At 45.4% G+C, this 18,535-nt stretch overlaps 1 protein-coding gene across 10 annotated transcripts in view; it reads left to right on the top strand.

Moving 5' to 3' along the window:
- The first annotated feature begins 10,595 nt into the window (after positions 1 to 10,595).
- The window catches only part of CAST (calpastatin), a 149,634-nt gene continuing 141,694 nt past the window's right edge, over positions 10,596 to 18,535 (top strand). The window contains exon 1 of one of the 10 annotated variants that reach the window (XM_027545554.1): positions 10,596 to 11,091. In XM_027545554.1, coding sequence (XP_027401355.1) covers positions 11,023 to 11,091 — 69 coding nt within the window. In that variant the 5' untranslated portion in view covers positions 10,596 to 11,022. Of the gene's footprint in view, positions 11,092 to 11,874; positions 12,039 to 18,535 lie in introns of those variants that run through there. The other 9 variants (XM_027545551.1, XM_027545552.1, XM_027545558.1 and 6 more) reach the window with 9 other exon arrangements.

Below are 18,535 nucleotides of genomic sequence, written 5' to 3'. Positions count from 1 at the left end.
TCCTCTGGAGAAAGGATAGACCCACTCCAGTATTCTTGAGCTTTCCTGGTGGCTCAGCTGGTAAAAAATCCACCTGCAGTGTGGGAGTGGAAGACCTGGGTTCAATCCCTGGGTTGGGAAGATCCCCTGGAGAAGGGAACGGCTACCCACTCCAGTATGCTGGCGTGGAGAATTCCCATTGACTGTATAGTCCACGGAGTCACAAAGAGTCCGACACAACTGAGCGACTTTCACTTTCTCCTGTCCTTACAACCTTCTCTCCCACCAGCCAACCCAGAACAGTTGCTAATCAACTTTTTGTCTCTATAGATTTGCATATTCTGAGCATTTTGTGTAAAGGAATCATATATGACCTTTGATGACTGGCTAGCCATATTATTTTTATAATCTCCCAGATGTACTCTGAAGAACAGATAGTTAAGGTACCTTGGAAAATTCACTGTTATCATTACAGATATTGAATCACCCATTTTGAAATATAATCTCAATTCCCAACCCACAAGATATATGTAGCCATCCACATTTCCACTCCCCAGGCCATTATCAGTGTCTGTATGTAGCAAAGAATAACCTTAGCATAGTGGTTAGGCACCCACATCAGGAAGCGAGACCTCCAGATTCAAATGCTAGGGCTGTCACTTAGCAGCTCTGCAACCCAGGGCAAATTATTCAGTTTCTCTGGCCTTAGTCTCCTCATCTGTAGCCATGGGGGAAGTAACGGTCCCTACGTCATAAGGGTGAAACGAGCAAATATGACCTAGTGTGGAGAGCCTTCGGCGCAAATAGTACACTGAGTGTTTAGACAGTACTGCTGACTTCCTGATCTTATGTGATCAGAGACGGTTTCAGTCATAAGCGTCTTTTAAATTACCCAGTCCACTCCTTTCATCTTTTGAAGACGGAAGTTTAGCTGGAAGACTCAACAGTGCATCTACTCATTCCATAAATATTTTTGAGGACATAGTCTGTGCCAGGGAGAGTCTCAGTGTGTGCATAAGATTGAAATGGTCTGTTTCATCATGGAGTCTAGTGAGGATATGGATAGCAGGCAAAGGTGAATCAGAGAACATTAATATACACCTTTAGGAGGGAATTGCATCATGCGCAGAAGGAACAAGGGGGGATTAGAACAAAAGAACATCTGGTTGATTTCTGAAGTGTTTATAGAAGAACTTTCTGAGCAGGGGGTTGGGGGAACGTAGTTAAAGTAAGATACAGAGAGAAAGGATTTTAAAGATGTTTTGCTGAGTGTTCAGATTCTGTCCCACTCAGGCACTTCAAACTGCAAGTGAAGATTGAAATGCTTTTAGTTCCTTTTGGAGCACTGAGCCACTATTTCTTTAAATATAAGCCAAATTTAGGAATTGAGCGTGTCCTGGGCTGCAGTGCTGGGAAGGTTAGAGCCTTGGGGATGGGAAGGCAGGAGTATTTCAGAAGGAAAGTGAGTGAAGGGAGCAACTGGGAAGAGCGGGCGGTCCCCCAGGACCTGAAGGCAGGAAGGGCAAGGCTGGAGAATGGTGGCCTGAATGTACAAGGTTGCAGATAGGGCTGCCTGGGACAGGACCATCCTGCAGGTCCTGGGAGGCCATGTTAAGGATCACCCCCATTGGCCACGAGGAACCAGCAGGGACCGTAAACAAGAAAGGAATGACTCACACATGGATCGTTAGCTGTTGGCCCACAAGCATAGTGCACTAACTGTGCAACTGAGCCCTTTTTAGGAACCCGTACTCTCAGGAGGAAGGTTGCAAACTTACTTTTTGGGGAAACTAGCCAGGAAACTTCGGGAAATAGCCAAGGAAGGCAGAAGAAGCTGAAGGCTTAGAGCTTCGGGCAAACAAAGGATGTCTTCTACCCACCTCCTCACTGCTGCTGGACCTAAAGAGCAATCTTTTTGTTTGTTTGCTTGTTTTAATACTACGAGACAAACCTAGAAAAAAAAAGGTTATTTCTCTTTATTTCTACCCGTTCTTAGCAATAACAGTGGTAAAAATTGTGTTTCCATGTATCTAGATACTAGTATTGACAGCATGGCTGCTCTGTGAAACAAGGTGTTCCTCTCTTTTGCCTTCTTGAAGACAAACTCAACTGTAAAAGGAGGAAAATTTTAATTAAATGGGTTATGCTTTCAAACCTAATGTTCTGTTATATAGCAGTTTGACAGCACATATTTGCAAATTATCTCTCCGTCCATTCTTTTTGCAAAGTTCTATGGTGCTACATTAGCCTTGAGGGGTGTAGCAGATGTGATAAACTACCTGAATTCCGCCCAGGGATGAAAGAGCCCTACCCAGGTTCCTACCCCAGCTCCTTGGAGTGCTGCCAGTGGTAACCCTCATCAGCCCCCTTAGGGTTCCCACCCACTTAAAGGAGACACCCCCCTTCTTAAAGTCACACTCCCTCCCCCTTCAACTGCATTCAAGGACTGGTTGATGCAGGCTTATTAAGGCTCAGCTCTCTCTTGCCAACCCTGGACATCTCTAAAGGGTACCACATCTTCGTCATTCCCTGCAGGATTATGTGAGACTTCTGCCAGGTCTGCACTCCAGCTCAACTTCTTCCTTTGCCCATCTTTCCTTACCTTAACCAGGTATTGAGCCCAAGAGGAGTCCCTAATATCTCCCTGGAAACTCAGCCCTCTGTGTTCCACCGAGACAAGAAGCAGAACATTGTGTCCAGCTGAAGAACAAGGCCTGAGGGTATATGCGGGTGTCTTACTCCCTTCAATTCAGTTCAGTTGCTCAGTCATGTCCAACTCTTTGCAACCCCATGAACCACAGCACCCCAGGCCTCCCTGTCCATCACTAACTCCTGGAGCTTACTCAGACTCATGTCCACTGAGTCAGTGATGCCATCCAACCATCTCATCCTCTGTTGTCCCCTTCTCCTCCTGCCCTCAATCTTTCCCAGCATCAGGGTTTTTTCAAATGAGTAAGCTCTTCACATCAGGTGGCCAAAGTATTGGAGTTTCAGCTTCAACATCAGTCCTTCCAATGACACCGAGGACTGATCTCCTTTAGGATGGACTGGTTGGATCTCCTTGCAGTCCAAGGGACTTTCAAGAGTCTTCTCCAACACCACAGTTCAAAAGCATCAATTCTTTGGTGCTCAGCTTTCTTTATAGTCCAGCTCTCACATCCATACATGACCACTGGAAAAACCATAGCCTTGACTAGACAGACCTTTGTTGGCAAAGTGATGTCTGACTCCCTGGAGGGACGTAAAGGCTGGGAAGTAAAACCTGAGATCCCCTGTACAGGTGTGTGTATGATTCAAGTTCTTGTTTGGTAGTAGTGAAAACTAAAAGCTATCTCATCTGCTCTTGATTCTCTTTCCTGTCTTCCTCCTCTGACCCTCCAATCTTCCATTCTTTCTCCCTCCCCCTCCTCATCTGCCATTCACGCACAAGCCCGGGGTGAGCTGAGAAGCAAGGTGTCTTAGTCCATTCAGGCAACTATAACAAAACACCACAGACTGCAGGGCTTAGGAACAACAGAAATGTTTTTCTCAAAGTTCTGGAGGCCAGAAGTCTGAAATCAGAGTGCCAGCCTGGTTGGGTGAGGGCCTCTTCCAAGTGGCAGACTTCTTGTTGCATTTTCATAAGATGGAAAGGACAAGGGGGCTCTCACAGGGATATTGCATAAGGGCATTAATTTCATTCATGAGGGCTGTGTCCTCAGGACCTAACACTTTGGAAGGTCTCACCTACTAACGCCACCAGCTTGGACACTGGCATCCCAATTTAGGAATTTGAGGGGACACAGACATTAAGGCAACGGCAAGCCTCCTGTGGTCTAAACATCGACTCCTCCAGGTCAGCACTCCCATTTCCTTTATGCACAGAACTTCAGGGCTTCCCTGGTGGCTCAGCTGGTAAAGAATTCGCCTGCAATGCAGGAGACCTGGGTTTGATCCCTGGGTTAGGAAGATTCCCCTGGAGAAGAGAATGGCTACCCACTCCAGTATTCTGGCCTGGAGAATTCCATGGATTGTATAGTCCATGAGGTCACAGAGAGTCAGACACGACTGAGTGACTTCCACTTTTCACTTTTTCACCCCTGACGGCATTCTTCAAGATAATTCAAGACAGAAGCAGGAAGCTCCTACTCAGATACATGTTTGTTAAAAGGGAAAGGAGACTCTGAGAGCCTTTGAATATTTTACTACTCAGTCTTTGCTGGTGTGCGCGCATGTTTATTTTCTGGTTTACTTAGGCAAACATTACTATGGAGTGGAGCAAACTTGGCTGTGAATGTTGAAATGGCCAACAGGACAGGCACGTTTCAGTAGCATCAGAGGGCACTTGAATGCCAGCCAGAAGATCCAGGTTTTCAGGGGTAAATTTCCCCTCCGGGGGTGTAGAAAGAAATACCATCCAAAGTGAAGGGCACTGTGCATCCCTTCGAAAATGCTCTGCCTCCTTTTAAGTTTTTACCCACCAGCTGCGTTACCAAAAACCTCTCAGCTGTCAGAGCCAATGGACACTCCCTGCTTTGTCTGACCCAACTTTTGAGTGAGGTTTTATACTATGGGGTGGAGAAGGCACTGGCAACCCACTCCAGTACTCTTGCCTGGAAACTCCATGGACGGAGGAGCCTGGTAGGCTGCAGTCCATGGGGTCGCTAAGAGTTGGACATGACTGAGTGACTTCCCTTTCATTTTCCACTTTCATGCATTGGAGAAGGAAATGGCAACCCACTCCAGTGTTCTTGCCTGGAGAATCCCAGGGACGGAGGAGCCTGGTGGGCTGCCATCTATGGGGTCGCACAGAGTTGGACATGACTGAAGCGACTTAGCAGCAGCAGCAGCAGTTATACTATGGAGTGGGGCTTCCCTGTTAGCTCAGCTGGTAAAGAATCCACCTGCAATGCAGGAGACCCCAGTTTGATTCCTGGGTCGGGAAGATCTGCTGGAGAAGGAGTAGGCTACCCACTCCAGTATTCTTGGGCTTCCTTTGTGGCTCAACTGGTTAAAGAACCCACCTGCAGTATGGGAGACCTGGGTTCCATCCCTGGGTTGGGAAGATCCCCTGGAGAAGGGAAAGGCTACCCACTCCAGTGTTCTGGCCTGGAGAATTCCATGGACTGTATAGTCCATGGGATTGCAAAGAGTCAGACACGACCGAGCGACTTTCACTTCCCTTCCCTTCATTTACACCGGGGGTCAGCCTTTCCTTTCAGAAGGCCCTCCTCCCTGAATCTTAGGGCTCACTTTTCCACCATCTTCCTTCTGCTCCTTGCCTGCACCTTCTCAGGCTGCCCTGGTTTCTTCTCTGGACATCATCCTGCCTTTATTTTTCTTCTTCATGCATTTCCTGATGAAAAGTGATGGAGGAGGGGAGTGGTGAGGCTGGGGAGGAGATACAATGTGGAGATTGTTCAGAGCAGGTTTCAACTCAAGTCAGAGATGAGGGAAGGATGCAGCCCTGAGCTCTCTCCTGTCCCCAGACCACCTGTCCCTCAGTCAGAAAGAGAAGCCCCTCCAGGGAACCAACAAGGCTCTTAGGCTGTCTCTGCTGGCAGCTGCCCTCATCGCATGGTCATTGTGGATTCATTCGTCTGTCTTCCCTACTAGATTCTGAGATCCTTGAGCTCCTGTTGCCTCCCCAGAGCCTGACATAGAGCAGGCATCCTGTTACAGACTAAATAAAGGAATAAAACAGAGCCATGTGTCCAGGCTCTATTGCAACCTCACTTTACTGTGCATTAAGGGCTTCCCTCATTAGCTTCCCAGTCTTTCAATCTGGGAAAGACTGAGGGCAGGAGGAGAAAGGGATGACAGAGCATGAGATGGTTGGATGGCATCACTGACATGATGGACATGAGTTTGAACAAACTCCAGGAGTTGGTGATGGACAGGGGAGACTGTTGTGCTGTAGTCCATGGGGTTGCAAAGAGTTGGACAAGACTAAGTGATTGAACTGAACAGAACTGGTTAGCTTAGACAGTAAAGAATCTGCCTGCAATGCAGAAGACCCAGGTTCAATCCCTGGGTTGAGAAGATCCCCTGGAGAAGGGAATGGCAACCCACTCCAGTATTCTTGCCTAGAGAACTTTGTGAAAAGAGGCTACAGACCATGGAATCACAAACAGTTGGACATGACTGAGCAATGAATACACTTTACTGTGCATTACAAAGACCTTGTTTTTTACAAATTGAACATTTGCAGCAACCTTCCTTGGATCAAGTCTATCAATGCTATTTTTCTAGCAGCATTTGCTCATATCATGTCTCATATTTTTGCAAATTCACCAATTTACAGACTTTTTCATTATTATTATAGTTATGGTGATCTATGATCATTGATCTTTGATGTTAACATGATAATTGATTTTGGTTTATATTTTTAAATTAATACATATACATTACTTTTTTAGAAATGTTGTTTATTGCACACCTAATGGATACAGTGTAAACATAACTTTTATCTTTAGTTCAGTCAGTTCAGTCAGTCATGTCCAACTCTTTGTGACCCCATGGACTGTAGACGCAAGGCTTCCCTGTCCATCACCAACTTCCAGAGCTTACTCAAACTCATGTCCATCGAGTCAGTGACACCATCCAGCCACCTCATCCTCTGTCATCCCCTTCTCCTCCCACCTTCAATCTTCCCCACCATCGGGGTCTTTTCCAATGAGTCAGTTCTTCACATCGGGTGGCCAAAGTACTGGAGTTTCAGCTTCAATATCAGTCCTTCCAATGAATATTTAGGACTGATTTCCTTTAGGATGGAGTGGTTGATCTTGCAGTTCAAGGGATTCTCAAGAGTCTTCTCCAACACCACAGTTCAAAAGCATCATTCTTCAAAATCATCAATCAGTTGTGGATGTGACTTGTGATGGAAGTAAAGTGTGATGCTGTAAAGAGCAATATTGCATAGGAACCTGGAATGTTAGGTCCATGAATGTTAGTTCCAGCTTTCTTTATAGTCCAACTCTAACATCCATACATGACTACTGGAAAAACCATAGCTTTGACTAGATGGACCTTTGTTGGCAAAGTAATGTCTCTGCTTTTTAATATGCTATCTAGGTTGGTCGTAGCTTTTCCTCCAAGAAGCAAGCATCTTTTAATTTCATGGCTGCAATCACCATCTGCAGTGATTTTGGAGCCCCCCCAATAAAGTCTGTCACTGTTTTCCATTGTTTCCCCATCTCTTTGCCATGAAGTGATGGGACCGAATGCCATGATCTTAGTTTTCTGAATGTTGAGTTTTTAAGCCAACTATTTCACTCTCCTTTTTCACTTTCATCAAGAGGCTCTTTAGTTGCTCTTCACTTTCTGCCATAAGGGTGGTGTCATCTGCATATCTGAGGTTATTGATATTTCTCTCAGCAATCTTGATTCCAGCTTGTGCTTCATCCAGCCCAGCGTTTCTCATGATGTACTCTGCATAGAAGCTGAATAAGCAGGGTGACAATACACATCCTTGACGTACTCCTTTTCCTATTTGGAACCAGTCTGTAGTTCCATGTCCAGTTCTGACTATTGCTTCCTGACCTGCATACAGATTTCTCAGGAGGCAGATCAGGTGATCTGGTATTCCCATCTCTTTCAGAATTTTCCACAGTTTGTTTTGATCCACATAGTCAAAGGCTTTAGCATAGTCAATAAAACAGAAGTAGATGTTTTCTGGGAGTTTCTTGCTTTTTCAATGATCCAATGGATGTTGGCAATTTAATCTCTGGTTCCTCTGCCTTTTCTAAATCCAGCTTGAACATCAGGAAGTTCATGGTTCATGTACTGTTGAAGCCTGGCTTCGAGGATTTTGAGCATCACTTTACTAGTGTGTGAGATGAGTGCAATTGTGCGGTAGTTTGAGCATTCTTTGGCATAGTCTTTCTTTGGGATTGGAATGAAAACTGACCTTTTCCAGTCCTGTGGCCACTTCTGAGTTTTCCAAATTTGCTGGCATATTGAGTGCAGCACTTTAACAGCAATCATCTTTTAGGATTTGAAATAGCTCAGCTGGAATTCCATCACCTCCACTAGCTTTGTTCATAGTGATGCTTCCTAAGGCCCACTTGACTTCACATTCCAGGATGTCTAGCTCTAGATGAGTGATCACACCATCATGGTTACCTGGGTCATGAAGATCTTTTTTGTATAGTTTTTCTGTGTATTCTTGCCACCTCTTAATGTCTTCTGCTTCTGTTAGGTCCATACCATTTCTGTCCTTTATTGTACCCATCTTTGCATGAAATGTTCCCTTGGTATCTCTAATTTTCTTGAAGAGATCTCTAGTCTTTCCCATTCTATTGTTTTCCTCTATTTCTTTGCATTGATCACTGAGGAAGGCTTTCTTATCTCTCCTTGCTATTCTTTGGAACTCTGCATCCAAATGGGTATATCTTTCCTTTTCTCCTTTGCCTTTTGCTTCTCTTCTTTTCTAAGCAATTTTTAAGGCCTCCTCAGACACCATTTTGCCTTGCTGCATTTCTTTGTCTTGGGGATGGTCTTGATCCCTGTGTCCTGTACAATTTCAGGAGCCTCCGTCCATAGTTCTTCAGGCAGTCTGTCTATCTGATCTAATCCCTTGAATCTATTTCTCACTTCCACTCCGGGAGTTTGTGACGGACAGGGAAGCCTGACATGCTGTAGTCCATAGGGTTGCAAAGAGTCGGATATGACTGACTGAACTGAACTGAACTGATCCCCACTTTCTTCTAACCACATCCCACCAGCCAGTCAGCCAGCTCAAGCCTGCTTTCCCTTCCTATAGTCCCCCAAACCCACAGAACCCCAAATTCCCAAAGTGCGTTTGTATTTATTCACCCACTGTGTGTCTTTCAATGCCACCCAAATGATCATGGGTTACAAATGCTATATGACTTCAGCTAAACTGTGAAGTCCCTGGAGGGCAGGAAATACGTATTTTAACCTTTATATCGCTCCGTCTACAGTCCTTTTCATCGTGCTTTACATGGAAGCCTTTCAAATATGACACTAGCCAGTTTAAGCTCAGTTTTATTTTTATTTTTGGTTGTGCTGGGTCTTCACTGCTGCGCACAGGCTTTCTCTAGTTGGACGAGGGGCACTACTCTGTTGTGGTGCGTGGGCTTCTCATCTCTGCGGCTTCTCTTGCTGTGAAGCACAGGCTCTAGGTGCGTGGCTTCAGTAGCTGCAGCCTGTGGACTCAGTAGTCATGGCACAAGGGCTTACTTGCCCCGTGTAGCATGTGAAATCTTCCTGGACCAGGGACCAAACCTGTGTCCCCTGCATTGACAGGCAGATCATTATCCACTGTACCACCAGGGAAGTCCCAAGTCCAATTTCAATACTCCATTAAAAAATGACTCAGACTTTAATGGGAACTGTTCTTTCAGAGTCAGAATAATGTACTCGGGGATACTGAATCTAGGCCCTTTAGGATCCTGGGAGAGGTGGTTCCAATTCCTGGGCCTGGAGGTAGGGCCATTATATCACTCCTTTCATTTTATGTTTGCTTAAATTACTGTAGGTGTTTGGTCACAATCATAAAAGCATTTTTCAGGTTTATGACATATTTTCTTTCATTGTGAATGTAACTGATGCCATCAATCAGTTTTTCTTGAATGGGCAATCATAGGCCCCATATTCAAGTTGATTCAAATTATGTATAAGTTGTCTTAGGTTCATCCTAAACAGCATTTCCTGGTTTGGGGCTGTGAATTATAACAAGCCTGAAGTGAAATGTTGCAAGGTGGACTAGAAAAGGCTCCTCTGCAGTGATTGCCTGCCTGTGGTTGCTGCCGGTTTGTGACAATCCAACAGAAGTAAACCTGTTAATGCTATTTTTTGGAAATATCAGATACACAAATATTTCCTTAAAGAGGAAATGCATTGCAATCATCCCTCCCTGCTCCCCCCCCAAGAAGAATGAAGCTAGCCGGTCCCTTGAATAAAGGGAAGTCAGAATGCCCAAAATGAGAAGGGAGAAGGAAAGAAGGATTCCATTCTGCCAAGGTCCATTCAGCATGACCAGTCTTTCCTTGTAAAGGAAACTGTCTGAAACACAGCACCGCAGAGAGCAGTGACCCCGAGGCTCACATTGTCAATGCCATGGCAGGGTTAACAGGTTTTCTTCTGTCAGATCTTCACAAACTGGCAGCAACCACAGGCAGACAATCACTGCAGAGGAGGAGCCTTTTCTAGTCTGGCTTATAACATTTCACTTCAAGCTTGTTATAATTCACAGCCCCAAACCAGGAAGTGCTCTTTAAGATGAACCAAAGACAAAAGCAATCTGGCCTCCTCGCAAACGAAATTCAACAGCCTCCTGAAAGGCAATGGGGTTTAAATTTAGGACTGTTCTTCGGTTTTGATTGGAACCCAAGACTTGTTCCACATGAAACATCATTGCACTTTCAAAACAAGTAAAGCCGCACAAAACACACCCAGGCCCGTGTGTGTACACACACACACACACACACACACACACACACACACAATCACAACACACGGAGTCACACACAGACCAATTTGTTTCTGCAATCCGCTTCCTCATCCAGAGGGTCCAGGCCCCGGGCCATCTGAGTTGGTAAATTCTCCTCCTAGTTAACTCAGAGCAGATTGCAGAAATGCTGTCTAATTCTTGAGATTCTTAGGGAGTGGGGCTTGAGATGTAGACGGGGCCACGCCCCGGTTCCGCTCTCCTTGCACAACTGCAAGCCAAGTCTAGGCAAGTCGGGGGGAAAACCCCGCCATCTCCAGCCCCTCCTCTCTGCGACCCACTGGGGCACCAAGGCGACCTCGGGTGGGGTGGGGTGTCCCTGGGAGAAGATACGGGACCCAGGGTGTGAGTTGCAAACAGGCAGCCCCGGGCTGCTGCCGCCCGGGCGCTGCCAACTGCAGGCAGGAAGGGGAGGGCCCTGCCCGGCGAAGGGGAGCTCTCGCGGGTCGGGGCTGGGTCGGAAAAGCTGCCTCACAGGCGCGCCCGCCAGCCCCTCCGCGCCCTCGCTCCCTCCCAGCGCTCCCCGGCTCCAGCCTCCCTTCCAGGCTCCGCCGCGCCCGCCCGGAGGCAGCGCTCGCACCGGCCTCGCCATGTCCCAGCCGGGCCCGAAGCCCGCCGCCTCCCCGCGGCCCCGGCGCGCTGCCCGCCACACCCAGGAGGTGAGTGGCGCTCCTACCGCCGGGGTTGAGCGCGGGGAGGATCTCGGGGCCCCCCGAAGCCTCGGGTCCACCTTCAGAGGAGGGTTAGCCTTCCTGGCCTTCTGTCCCTGGGCGCCACCCCTCCCAGGCCCGGAGAAACATCTGGAGAGAGACGGGTGTGGACTCAGAACCTGCCTCTGGGCAGGTGACCGGAGGGGCCCGCGGATGGCCCTGGGTCCCGGCCAAGTTCACTGGGCGCGGCGCAAGCCACATTGGAGTGGGCTTCCCTGGCGGCTCAGCTGGTGAAGAATCCGCCTACAATGCGGGAGACCTGGGCTCGTTGGGTTGGGAAGATCCCCTGGAGAAGGGAACTGGCTCCCAGTATCCTGGCCTGGAGAATTCCCTGCACTGGATAGTCCATGGGTGGCAGAGTCAGGACACGACTGAGCGACTTTTGCTCACTTGTCACTCATGCGTTGGGAAAAGTTGGTGGATGAGACAGGGGTGGGTGAGAAGCGGATAAGGGTAAAAGGAGAATGAAATTCATTTGGGACCCCCCGGGATTCCGGAGTCTGTAAGATCAGCAGAAAAGTCTGGTCTTCCGCCCAGTCAGGGCTGCAGGGCGTGGCTGCCTGGAGCAATAACACTTCTTCCCTAAGCAGCTTTGAGCCAAACCGGCAGGGCGGGGCGGGGAGGGGCGGGGCGGGGGCGGGGAGGGGCGGGGAGAGGGCGGGGTGAGCCGGAGGGGCGGGGTCTGGGTAGGCCCCGCCCAGCTGTCTTGCCCACCCCCTGACAGCCTAGGTGCTTACAGAGTTAGTCCCAGTCAGGTCTGCGGCAGGTGGAGTGCGAACCCGTGGCCCTTTGCTGCGCTGCACCCGTGTCCTCGCCGGGTCCCTCGGGTCTCTCGCTGCGTCTCTCGGAACACATCCATCGTCGCCATGGCATTTGCAAGCTGGTGGTACAAGACGGTAAATAGGAGTGATCGTCCCTGGGCAGGACTGGGAAGGGAATGTGCTCTGTCTTCCTGGGCTGTAGGCGAGGTCACTGTTCAGATTTTCGGGCGAGGGTTGGGGAGCAGGTTGTGACCTCCTCTCAGACCTTCAGGGGAGGCTCCGGGAGAGGCTGAGACCCACCCTGCTGTGGAATGTGGGAGCCAGCTCGGACGTACACGTGCTAGTCGGCGTGAGTTCAGGCTCACAAGTTGAATGGCATAGGGATTGTTGCTGGACGAATTCTGCCCTCGGACGCGGATTCCTGGATGAACGCGGACTCAGAAAGCGCTCAGCTCTAGAGTTTGTTTTTAACTCATAAGTAAAGCACAAAACTTTCAGAGGCGTGTTGTTGGGCGTGTATTTTCCAGCGCCAAGTAGACAGGTAACTAAGATAGTGGGGTGGGGCAAGGAAAAAAATCCCAAAACTCCAAGGAACATAAACAACTGAGATCAAGACCCTTGTTGAGAATGAGAGAGAGAGAGGGAGACTCTATACTTTATTGCTTGGATCGGGGGCAAAGATGTTCCATTTATTTAATGCACTGAATGCTTGTCCAACTATGTAAGTGTGATATCCAGTCAAGCTGGTACTTGTAATGTTTTGAACCAGGAAGCATGCTTTAATATTAGGATGCTTTCCAAAATAATAACAATACACATAAGTCTTGTTGACAGAAAGGATAGAAATATTTATATCCCATTGATTTATGATGAGAGTTGGAAAAAAGAAGTATACCCTTCTCTTTCATCATGTGGTACTGGGAACAACAAGAGTGTTGTAATCAGACACTCTTTAGAAGGAAACCTTGTACTGGAACCAGTAAAATGTCCCTTTTCATCCCGTGGCCATTCACTGAGCATCTACTATGTGTCAGACTCAGTGTTAGCCTCAAAGTGGAAAATGGACAGAATTCTTGTTCTCTTTTTTCAACCGGTTTCCACATCTATAAAACGTGGGTGATAATAGGTACCACATAAGGGTTGCTGAAGACTTAATTCCTGAATAAAAGTACCATACCCATACATCGCTGCTGCTGCTGCTGCTGCTTCTGCTGCTGCTAAGTCGCTTCAGTCGTGTCCGACTCTGTGCGACCCCATAGAGGGAAGCCCACCAGGCTCCCCCATCCCTGGGATTCTCCAGGCAAAGAACACTGGAGAAAATTTCCATTTTCCTTGAGATGTTTCTTCATGAATGCTTCCTTGTACATTTTCTGGGTTTTTTTGAATGTAGCATCTTATTGATGTGCTAAGAGCAAAAGTTTACTTTGAGTCATTATCGTCTTAAGCTCTGAACTACTGTTATTGATATTTGCAGATAATTCATATGGTGCATTTTGATAAGAACATGAATTATCTGCAAATATCAATAACAGTGGTTCAGAGCTAACATCACTTTTCTTCCAAATTCATGATTCTTCAAAGGAAATTATGCCTGGATTATTGGGATGAAAATAGTTTAAAGGTATGTTTTTAACCCTATTATGTTTAGGCACAGTCTGACATCTTTGCTGAAACCTCTCTTATAATTCAGTGTCAGAACTATTCTAAATTTTCTTTTTCTGCTAGTAGGAACCTCCTAGAATCAGTAACCTGCCAGTGATGAAGCGCTAACTTTTCCCCAACCAGAGCTGGTCAAATATAGTGTGAGCCACATATGTGATTTTAAATTTTCTAGTAATTACATTAGCTGACAGAGGAAATTAAAACGACATATTTTAATTAGCCCACTATATTCCAAATGGTACTATTTCAACATGGAATCAATGTGCAAATCATTGGGATATTGTAAATTTTCTTTTTCATTTTCTTCAAAATCTGGTGTGTATTTTACACTTAGAGCACATCTCAGTTAACACGACATATTTCAAGTGCTTAATAGGCATGAGTGGCTAATGACTACTGTATTGGACAGTATAGCTCTAGACATTGGTTTCTAACCACTTTCCTTTGGTGGCTGTGAGGGGATGACCACAGCCATTTTGAGAATTAAATGAAAGTCGTGGACCACTTTCCCACAACAAAATGTACACACATACAGAAGACCATCTATAATCCCTTAAAGACCCGTGGAGCCAATTTATATATGTGTATACACACATATATATGATTTATATTATATGCTATTAAATATAACATTTATGCAGTTTATTAATACAAAAATTTTATACAAAAACACGATATAATACATATCTGCATATATGTATATCATGCTTCAGTAAGTCCTATAATTAAAATGTCTTTACTGAGATCCTTTAATTACTGAAAAAGATTGTGAATGAGCTAACTTTAAAAATTTAGGCAGAATAAGGTAAAATAATTGAAGGGTGTATCTTTTGTTTTATTTTGTTTAAGGGATTGCCACCTATAAAGCCAATCAAAGAAACGCTTCAGTATATATTTTCCCAGTGAATACCATCAGTATTATGAATCTGATCTTTTGAAGAACTATGTGGTTTTAGTAAAAAAAAAAAAAAAAAAAAAATTTACAAAGCTAGATTTGAAGGACATCTGATGACCTTCATAATGATGAAGCATGACGGAGAGTAAATTTTGTTGGCTGACACCAGTAATCATATTCCTGAGTCATAAGTTGACTCTATTAGACCGTGTTAATTAAAGATGTTTCTTGGCCTAATTAGACCCATTGGTCCAACGGCAGAGTCATCTAGGAGCAGTCATTTGGGAGGCCCCGCCATTGTGACCAGCCTGGGAAGAGTGTCACAAACCTTCCCTGGCAGGACAGACCACTTGGCTGCAGCGACTTTTAAGAATAAGGAATGTAAATTATAGATTCTGCAAAAAGGGCACAGCACCACCACCTTCTGCCTCGCCCCCAACCCGCCCCTCAACCCATCCCCCGCCTCTGTCTCTGAATTGGTTTGCTTCCCATTGCAGATAAGACTTAAGAGTACACCTGATGATATTATTCTTTAATCCATTTTGATACTTCCCAGAAATTTAATTGTATAAATACTTTTTAAAGAATGACGTAGCTTGCCGCTGGTGGTATAAATGGTGGGTGGCCACTGGAGGTTCCCAGGTGAACTAGTGGGTAATTAGTTCTGAGTAGACTGTCTCAATGGAGTATAAAACCTCTAAGCAAACCATCTTTGTTTTGTTTTTTCCTTGAGGTTTTAAAAAAAATTTTATTGTGGTAACATACAGCAAATGTGCCGTCTTTACCATTTATAGCTGTAAAGTTCAGTGGAAGTAAATATTCATAATTCTTGTGCGACTATCACTACCATCTAGCTTCAGAACAATTTTTATCTTGCAGAACTGGGACTCTATACTCATTAAACAATAAATTCTCATTCAATTTTCATATCTACATTTAAACGCATGGTACTATATTCCAGTATCTGTGTTCCTTATCATTTTTATTGTATTATGAAAGCATTTAACCTGAAATGTACCCTTTTAACAAATTTTTAAGTATACAGTGCATTATTGTTCACTGTAGGTACAATATTGTACAGCAGATCTCTGGAGCTTATTCATTTTCCTTGACCAAAACTTTATGCCTGTTGATCAGTAACTCTGAATTCTCCTCTCCCCTCAGTCCCTGCCAGCCATCATTCTACTTTCTGTCTCTATGATTTTGACTATCCTAGGCACCTCACATCAGTGGAGTTTTATAGTATATGCCTTTTTGTGACTGGCTTATTTCACTGGACTTCCCCGGTGGCTCAGATGGTAAAGCGTCTGCCTACAATGTGGGAGACCTGAGTTTGATCCCTGGGTTGGGAAGATCCCCTGGAGAAGGAAATGGCAACCCACTCCAGTATTCTTGCCTGGAAAATCCCATGGACGAAGGACCCTCATAGGCTACAGTCCATGGGGTCACAAACAGTCGGACAGGACTGAGCGACTTCACTAATCCCCTCAAGATTCATCCATGTTAAAGCATATATCAAAATTTTCTTCCTTTTAAGGCTGAAATACACACACACACACACACACAGAGTATTGTGCTCATCCATACAACTACTGTGGAAAACAGTAAGGTGGTTCCTCAAAAAACGGCCATCCACGGAAGCAACCCAAGTATACTTGACGACGTCTCTCAGGTCCTATAGGCTCTGTTTGTCGTTGCTGTACTAGTCACTCAGTCGTGTCTGACTCTTTGCAACCTCATGGACTGTAGCCCGCCAGGCTCCTCTGTCCACTGGATTCTCCAGGCAAGAATCCTGGAGTGGGTTGCCATGTCCTCCTCCAGGGGATCTTCAACCCAGGGATCAAACCTAGATCTCCTGCATTGCAGGCAGATTCTTTACCATCTGAGCCACTTGGGACACCCTGCGGGCTCTATTTACTTTAATCATTTTCCTTTCTGTTCCTCAGACTGTATAATTTCAGTTGTCCTATTTTTGATTGCAATGATTCTTTCTTCAGCCTCCTCAAGTCTGCCTTTGAATCCCTCTAGTGATTTTTTTCATTTCAGTTATTATATGTCTCCACTCTATAATTTTTTTTTGGTTTCTTTTTAGATGATATATTTTTTATTGGTATTTCCATTTTGTTTATGCATTGGTTTCTTGACTGTCTCCACACTTGCTTTAGTTCTTTGAGCATCTTTAAGGCAGTTGTTTTAAAGTTTTTATCTAGTGTATCTACTATCAGCTCTTAGGGACAGTTTCTGTTTTTTATTTGTTTTTTGTTTTTCTCCTTGATTGGGCAATACATCTCTGTTTCTTTGCATGCTTTGTGATTTCTTTTTTTTTTTTTTTTTTTTTTTGGTTGAAAACTGGACATTTGAATCATTGAAAGTTTTGGAAATCAAATTCTCTTCTTTCCCTAGGGTTTGCTGTTTTGTTTTTGGTAATGATGGGATCTTTTTGTGCCAAGGTTCAGCCAAAAGTGTACACTGAAGAGCTTCTCAGGTCTTTTCTGATTCTGCACCTTTCCCTGGGCGTGAGCAATCTGTGATCAGAATACAGATCTGCAGTATTTGGAGGGCAGAGTCCTTTTGCATGCTCCAGGGCACACTTGCATGAGCTGTGTGCGCACACTTGCTGTGAGTTGTGTGTGCTCAGTCACTCAGTCCTGTCTGACTCTGTGACCCCATGGACTACAGCCTGCTCAGCTCCTCTGACAACTGGATTTTCCAGGCAAGAATACTGGAGTGGGTTGTCATTTCCTCCTCCAGGAGATCTTCCCAACCCAGAGATCAAACCCACGTCTCCTGAGTCTTCTTTACCCCTGAGCCACCTGAGCTGTGAATTGGGGACGAGGAATGGGCAGCTGCTGCTGAGCAGAGCTAAAATGGATGCAAATTAACCAAAACTTACCATTTAAATGTTCCCCTGGAAGTTGCAAGTCTTTGATAGACTCCAGAACTTACAGTAGTTACATCAGACAGATTCTGCCAGGGAGAATTTGTTCCAGATCAGGGGATGGATTCCTGGTACCTCTTACTTCATCTTCCCAGAATCTTCCCTTTAAACTGTTTTAAGGATTGAAATCCTGTTAATGTGATTCTAAACCTCTATTCTTCAAGTTGTCTCATTTTCTTTTCATAAAAAATGACCCAGAAAGCTTTGCAGCTACCATAAAGAAAAAATATCCAGTGTCTTTCACTTAAGAGAAGTGTGAAATTACTTGATCCAATGAGTACCATCTATGTAAGTTGCTTCCTCAGATGGGAGCGTCATTTAACTCCAGAAAATAAAGGGTCTATGGTTAGTTTTCCTAAAATTTATGGAATTCCTTCTGACTCTGGAGAACTTACAGAATATAAAAGTGCTTTGGTAAAGGCCAAAGATGTTCACAGTTGCTTATAGCCCACCTACTATGTGTCATGTGTTGAACAGGGTGCCCTGGACACAAAAATTGTGCTGATGGTCCATTCCTGGTCTTCTCTTGCCTTTCTCATAGATAAAAATCACAAGCACAGCCTAAAGACTAGTACAAAAGTAGCAGAGTAGCTATTGAAATTCTCATGGCGTCGTCTTTGACTCAGAGGAAATTAAAAAAGCCTTACTACAGTGGAACCCCTAAGCTAAACAAGGCAGAAAGGCAATCAATGTTACTTCTGAAAACTGGGCAAAAAGAAGGTGCACCCTTACACTGCCACCTGGGCATATCCACCAGAATGTTAAAATGTTAGAGAAAAGCAAAGGGAGTTCAGGGAAACATGAGGATTTCAGAATTATACATATGTTGCTGCTGCTGCTGCTAAGTCGCTTCAGTCGTGTCCGACTCTGTGTGACCCCATAGATGGCAATCCACCAGGCTCCCCCATCCCTGGGATTCTCCAGGCAAGAACACTGGAGTGGGTTGCCATTTCCTTCTCCAATGCATGAAAGTGAAAAGTGAAAGGGAAGTCGTTCAGTTGTGTCCGACTCTTTGCGACCCCATGGACTGCAGCCTACCAGGCTCCTCCATCCATAGGATTTTCCATGCAAGAGTACTGGAGTGGGGTGCCATTGCCTTCTCCATATACATATGCATTTAAACCTTAATTTGCGTCT

This window comes from Bos indicus x Bos taurus, chromosome 7 (assembly GCF_003369695.1).
Source record: "Bos indicus x Bos taurus breed Angus x Brahman F1 hybrid chromosome 7, Bos_hybrid_MaternalHap_v2.0, whole genome shotgun sequence".
In the NCBI taxonomy this organism is placed as follows: domain Eukaryota; kingdom Metazoa; phylum Chordata; class Mammalia; order Artiodactyla; family Bovidae; genus Bos; species Bos indicus x Bos taurus.
Note: the sequence above shows the minus strand (reverse complement) of the source record. Positions and strands in the feature narration are given on the sequence as shown.